Source organism: Salvelinus sp. IW2-2015, unplaced genomic scaffold (genome assembly GCF_002910315.2).
Source record: "Salvelinus sp. IW2-2015 unplaced genomic scaffold, ASM291031v2 Un_scaffold3340, whole genome shotgun sequence".
Classification (NCBI taxonomy): domain Eukaryota; kingdom Metazoa; phylum Chordata; class Actinopteri; order Salmoniformes; family Salmonidae; genus Salvelinus; species Salvelinus sp. IW2-2015.
In genome coordinates, this window is record NW_019944624.1 from 8738 (window position 1) to 15983 (window position 7246).

The 7246-nt window shown below is 45.0% G+C and overlaps 1 protein-coding gene and 1 long non-coding RNA gene across 2 annotated transcripts in view; both read right to left on the bottom strand.

Annotated features, from left to right (window-relative positions):
• Positions 1–5178, bottom strand: part of LOC112075692 (uncharacterized) — an 11443-nt gene extending 6265 nt beyond the window's left edge. The window contains exon 1 of the long non-coding RNA XR_002895030.2: positions 4772–5178. This is a non-coding gene — a long non-coding RNA (uncharacterized lncRNA). The remainder of the gene's footprint in view (positions 1–4771) is intronic.
• Positions 5179–6164: 986 nt separating this feature from the next.
• The window catches only part of sephs3 (selenophosphate synthetase 3), a 29496-nt gene continuing 28414 nt past the window's right edge, over positions 6165–7246 (bottom strand). Inside the window, exon 8 of the mRNA XM_024142645.2 lies at positions 6165–6966. Coding sequence (XP_023998413.2) covers positions 6734–6966 — 233 coding nt within the window. The 3' untranslated portion in view covers positions 6165–6733. The remainder of the gene's footprint in view (positions 6967–7246) is intronic.

Genomic DNA, 7246 nt, shown 5'->3' on the forward strand with positions numbered 1-7246 from the left:
AGAGAAGAGAAAGAGATAGATGAGGAGAGTGTATCTCAATACCTGGTATCTCTAACATAGTCTTGTGGACATGGTATCACTAGTGGCGTATCTGCATAGTCCTACTAGCTGGAACACACTGTGGCTGGTATCTCAATAGTGCACTTAGTTTTTTTATGCGAAGACCACACACATGTGCCATTGTTTTTACTCAGTGATATAGATTAACTTATGCTCGGGCACCACACGTCTCTTAGATTGGCTATACTTCTCAAGACGATATTGTATAAATAGTGATGACCTAGCTGGACAACTGCTGCGCTAGCGAGTGTAATCAATTCTAAATAAGGTAGATCTTACAACGTCATATACTAAGGATAGTGTGTACCATTCATCTTCAAAACATTTCCATGAGAGAGATATACACTCTAGTAATCACATCATAAGCAGCGTACCTAAGATCAATGTCTGTAGGGAAGCCCACAAACTCATGTAGGTCCAGACTACATATCTTCACAGAGTATATGTTTATTAAATGCTATTTATACGACATAAGCTAGGACACACCACATGAATGCGCTGATTGTACAATAGTCGCGATCATACTAGCATGGGTACAACATACTAGAGAGGCTCTTGATAGCTTGTATATCAATAATCCTAAGGCACTATATCCGGCTAAGGCTGGCGGGCCGCACCACACTGGGGCTAGTGCTGTTACATCTCATATGAGCTCACAACAAGCGCTGGGATCACACTAGCACTGTGAGGCTGTATCTCATAGTATCCCGAGAGCTAGAGTGTATCAGGTTCTTACTATCGCAGTTGATGTTGTGATTAGAGCATACACTCGTTTAGTATAGCTAATACTAGCATGTGGGCACATTTGTCAAGATCGAGCTGTGTGTGCCGTTTGTATCTTCGAGAGGTAGCTATCCGTAGTCCAAATGGGACGCACACATTGTGTGCTGTATCTCTCACTCACTCCATTTAGCACAGGTTAACTACTAGCTCCTCAGGTCGAGTGGCCCACAGAGGCAACGGTATTTTACTAAATGAGCGTAAGAAGTACAAAAATTCAGAACACATATTCGGAACACGGTCAAAACGCCCCACGCGATAGATTCACCATATATTATCTGAGTTAGACAGATGGCCTACACATTGCCAGATGTGAAGAAAAGTATCTATATATACGATGATATGAGTATCACACAAGTGATTGAATGCTCTATAAAATGGATATGTTCGATGCTATATTTCGGATGCACTGTTTAGTTACTAGGGACATCCTCCGAGATATCTTGCTCAGATATTATACTGTAGAGAGCACTGATTTTTCGGAAGGCTATCCAATTCTCACGATGGAATACCTCACGGAAATATGATACTGCGCAACGCACAAGGTGGTTACACACAGTTATCATCGAGTTTTACACGCGAATCACTATGAATATTACAGTCAGTTTGCGAGAGAATAAGGGAGCATATGAGTTTACACTTGTTCTATTGTCACGTTTCCACGCTCATGACTCTAATATCTGTAACATCACCCTTAATCCTGATATAATACAAGAGAACTATTCTCTCAGTAATCTGCTCTACACGTTCCTCTTTTGACTTAGGCTCTGAGATGAATCACACCACCACCAGAGGAATGGTCAGCATATTGAATGTAAGAATAGTTTCATGAAGGTCTAATAATATGAAGGGTCATTGGCCACTCCACTTCATTGATAGCGTGCACACAGGGATAAGAGTGTATGAGCGCGAGCATGATGAACTTCTGTGGCAATTCTACCGCTCGCCTCTGGTTTGAGCAAGGATATGTGGATAGCGTGAGTTTACATAATGGACTTATCATGTATTCAATCGTATCAAGGAGCAGAAGACTATGACACATACGACATACTAGAGACTATTATAAAGACAGAAAGACTGTGTTAAGAAAATTTGTTAAGATTAAAGACTATTGTTCCAAATAAGAGTAGAGTTGCAGACAATTTATGAGTTGCTAGTTTGCCATTATTGGAGGTAATAAAGAAGTACAAACTATGAGAACCAAAGGAGATAAGATGTGAGCAATGGCAGCTTAATAATATGCGCGATATTAAGCAGCAACAGTGTTCACCTGTAACTAGATTGCACAATTAGGGAGAGAAATAAGCGACACGCGTCTAGCTATCGTATCTCACAGATTAGAAAGATAACAATCATCAATCAGCACGCAGACAAGTGTTCATCATAGTGCTCTAACACGAGAGTTGAGGTAGGCCGGATTTAATGTGCTTAGGGAGGTAAGAATGTAGACATTAAATTAATTCTTTAGGTAAGAGAGAGAGCGGTCCTATTGCACTTCCTTAAATAGCGGATACTATACAATAACGCTGGATACGAGGCGCGTCTAGTTTGCGGCGCGACAACAAGCACAGGAACACTGAAATGAAGACACCACTTGGCTCGGAGCCATATTGTAATCCTATAGAATGAGATAGTTCACACTATTTAGAAGATATATAAGATAAGAGAATCAATCATTAGGAATCGCTGCTAGATTGTCGCATGTGTGTGACAGAGCTGAAGGGCCTCTTTGCAATGGTGAAGATGCGTGAGATGTATGATCCCACGACTGATAGTCACCACCGCGCCAGCTGAGCGCTACACAGTCGTATCATTCTTTAAACAACTAGAAACATCCTGTTAACTAGATTTACACGCGCACAGTTTCTTTGCATAACGCGCAGAGTGGTATATCTATTACTTCTCTCGAGGACGACGATCTATGCACATACAGTGCAATCATTATTCTGTAGAGTACTAACACTCTCTATTCCGAGCGGAAAGTGAGACTGGGCTAATCTAGCACGATACTCTGAATATCTATACCCACATGCGCAATCCTCCACACTGAGAGATGGTGTGTTATGCGGCGCTTATTCGGGTATGCGAAAGAGATTCAAACTGTCGATACGTTTGGGATTCATCGGCAAATGCACACAGCCAACATTTACCTATTACAGTGCTTGAGATGTCACTTGTCACTAGTTATGTACAAAATGAGTCAACCCTTAATTAAGAAGGACAAACGTGGACTAAATCTCAATCAGAGTTACAGTATATATATAGGGGCACAGAGACCAGAGAGATAAACCTCTACATGAGATCGCGAGATAGTGTGAAATTCGCATTCGCGTCTATCAGAACCCAGTGGTACATCTCTCTACTGTGAACGATGCGAGCCCACGATGCACGTCCACGGCGAGAGAGAGAGATGCAAGCACGAGAGAGGAGATGTATGTAGAGACAAGTCCAGGTGGAGAGGGAGAGAAGGAGAAAGACGAGAGGAGAGGCACAGTCATCTGTACACAGCAGTGAGGATTGATCAGAGGCGTGGTATTATCGGGTGAGCTCATGTGTCGCAGAGAGGGAAGACAGGAGAGAGAGGAGAGGAGAGAGAGATCACGAGATTACGAGTCGAAGGGGAGCAGAGACGACGAGGGAGAGTGTAGCAGATGCAGAGCAAGAGTAGGGGGACAGAGGGAGAAGGGTCAATGCAGAGCACAGTAGCACAGGAGTGAAGGAGAGAAGCAAGAGACAGAGGTACGCTACGAGAGTCGCAAGAGTGGAGAGAGGGAGAGCAGAGAAGAGAGGCAAGGAAGTCATACATCATGTTCAGTTGGGACAGAGGCCAAGGTCATCTCAGTCAGTGGGGACAGAGGCAAAGGGGTCATCTCAAGTCAGTTGGGGACACGAGGAAGGGTCATCTCAGTCAGTGGGGAAGAGCAGGGTCATCTCAGTCAGTGGGGACAAGAGGGCAGGGTCATCTAAAGTCAGTTGGGACCAGAGGCAGGGGTTCATTCTCAGTTCAGATAAGGGAACAGGAGGCATGGAGGGTCATCTCAGTCAGTGGGGGAAGAGGCAGGGTCATCTCAGTCAGTGGGGAACAGAGGCAGGGTCATCTCAGTCCAGTGGGGACAGAGGCAAGGGTCATCTCAGTCAGTGGGGACAGAGACAGGGTCATCCTCAGTCAGTGGGGACAGAGGCAGGGTCATCTCAGTCAGTGGGACAGAGAACAGGGTCATCTCAGTCAGTGGGAAGAGGCAGGGTCACCTCAGTCAGTGGGGACAGAGGCAGGGTCATGCTCAGTCAGTGGGGACAGAGGCAGGGTTGCATCTCAGTCAAGTGGGGACAGAGGCAGGGTCACCTCAGTCAGTGGGAGACAGAGGCAGGGTCATCTCAGTCAGTGGGACAGAAGGCAGGGTCATCTCAGTCAGTGGGACAGAGGCAGGGTCAATCTCAGTCAGTGGGGAACAGAGGCAGGGTCATCCTCAGGCAGTGGGGACAGAGGCAGCGGTCCATCTAGGCAGTGGGGACAGAGACAGGGTCATCTCAGTCAGTGGGGGACAGAAGGCAGGGTCATCTCAGGCAGTGGGGACAGAGGCAGGGTCATCTCAGTCAGTGGGGACAGAGGCAGGGTCACCTCAGTCAGTGGGGACAGAGGCAGGGTCATCTCAGTCAGTGGGGACAGAGGCAGGGTCATCTCAACATGTACTAAACCTTCCACCAGTCTGATGAACCGTTGTCTTTTTTTATTTGATTAGTCTTCAACAACAAAAAATTTAACAAAACCAAAGACAGCTAAGTTTCCCTGTATTAAGAACTACAGTTCCCAGAGTACACCAAGCTATCTGTGTCAAATCGTGCTTATTCTGATTGTGTTAAACCGATATCATCCAACTGTCCCATGAGGTGTACATCTAGAGCACCGTCCTCTTAGTCCTGAATAACTTACTTGCATACATGTTCTTCATGTTTCCAGTGGTTGTTGGTTGTGTGGTGGTGCTTTGTGCCTGCACATTTCCCATCCCCCACTAATCAAAATCCACGACCAGCTCTAGCTCGCGCGGGGCTCGAGTGCTAATGCGCATGTACCAATGGGCTCCTGAGACCGGAACTAGCGAGATGTCAGCCCCGGACGACATCTGCGATGGTAAATAGATTACGTTGAAACAATGGTCGGACATCTTGGAGGCAGTCTCTAGTTCTTATGCCGCGTTCAAAACAACTGGAAACTCGAAAATCTCAGACTTGGGGAAATAAACAATGCTCCGACTGGAAAAAAAATTGTTTTGAACTGTCATCCAACTCGGAATTCCAATTTGGGAACTCTGTCCTCTCTAGAGCTCCGACTTTCCGACCTGAAAATCACTGATGTCATTATTTGACTACGTATTTTTCAGATTTTTTTGTTGTATTWTTCAGAGTTCCCAGTTGTCATGAAAGCAGCATTCGATATTAAACTGATTATGGCAGAAAGCAGAGTATGGCATTAATCATGTAAACTCCTTACTCTGTTTATCTTAATCGGCGTAAGGTCATAATCGAAGTAAGCATACACCGATTAAAACATCTGGTTTTCTGAGCAATCTTTGGAATTATTAAAACATGGAAACAGCTTAATACGCGCATGTGCCAGCACCAACGCCTCCCTCTTTGCGCATCTTATATTTCAAATAAACGGTATATGTCCGAACTCAGAATCAAAAAGTCTAAGCAAAAAATAACACTGTCACTGTGCCAGAACGTTTATTTTGATTGGCGATGTTCTGCATGTATTAATCAGTAGCCTGATTAAAGATGTGTCCATGTACAGGATTATCGTTCTTCATGCAACGCATGTAAACGTTCTAAACAAACGGGACAAGTGCTCACTGACAAGAAGCTGCAGTGTGGGGAGTCGTTAGGTGGCTTGTTTCAACTTAATGATACCATGTCTGGTTGACTGATGTCAACATGTCTATTACTAATATGGCTAATTTTCGCTAGCTAGCTAACCAACAACATTAACAATAAAGRAATTTTTAAATCAACTTCCATTGTCCTCCAACAGTTGCTGCTATTGTCATTTTATTTGCGTCTCTGTTCAGTGGTTGGAAAGCGAGGCAGACTGATCTTTTTCCTGGTCTCTCGGGTTAGAACACGGTGATACCTTTTAATATTAAATAAGCCATATAGCAGACAGTTTTATCCAAAGCAGTCATGCATACAGTACATCTTATGGATGGTCGCATGCGCCAGGCTCAACCAACTGATATACAGAGGACCAATAATCTAACGTACCCCACTGTCCTAAAAAATACATTCATTTTAAATCACACACACAGGAAGTACCAAAGAGCAGTACAGAGAGTTGATGATCGGTTTATTGATTGTGAATTCTCCAGAAACACACAGCCAATGGCTGGAACCCAGCACATGAGCCCCACCCCCTTCCTGAGACAGACATCCACTCCGCCTGGCCCATTGGCTGAGGTTTGGAAGGCGGAGCTTCATAAACAGGTAGGGGGGGCTTTGAGCTGAGCAGCCAGTCAGCTGGCAGAGGACATACCGGACGACCCCATTGGTCCAGAGAGAGCTGCTCAACCCTGCCTCTGAACCAATGGGTGGAGCCATACATCCTGATAGACAAGCCAAATATCCAATAGAACACAATAAATAGACATTTTTTTCCAACTACTCCCACAATGGCAAAAGTTTCACCAGGAGATGTTCTGACCCACCTCTAAAATCACATACACAACTTGATCTATTTCCCATTCACTGATTGGAGGGAAAAATGTTGGAATGTTAATTTAATTTAAAAGAGGAACCATTTGGAGTGTTGTCCATTCCCACTCCATGTTCGGTGTTTTGGCATGTAGCTCCTGTGGCTAAACAGGGGAAGAGATGGACAGCAACACGTAAGAGGGAGAGTCTATGACAGCGTATCGCCAGGAGCTGGACTTGTAGAGCTGCTGTTCTCCTGATTGGCTGCAGCGGTCCCTCTGGGCTGGACTTCGATGATGCGTGGTTTGTCGATGATGCGAGCGCCACGTTCTCCTTTCTCCACGATGCCGATGATCCAGGCTCCACCCCCAGACCCCTGACCCTCCACCTCTGCACAGAACCGGGCCGCCTGCTCTCTGGGCAGACTTACTAGAAGGCCACCTACAGGATGAACCAGAAATACGTATGTGTATTTGGGTGTAAATAAGAATAAAATGTTCCTAAATACTTCAACATGATAAAGATAACCCTGAATGAATTGTGATAATGATGATGAGAAAGCTACAGAGCACAAATATCAAACCCCCAGGCTAACCTCTCACCATTACAATAACAGGGGAGGTTAGCATTTTATATCATACCCCACGACATGCTAACCTCTCACCATTATAATAACAGGGGAGGTTAGCTTTTATATCAAACCCCACGACATGCTTAACTC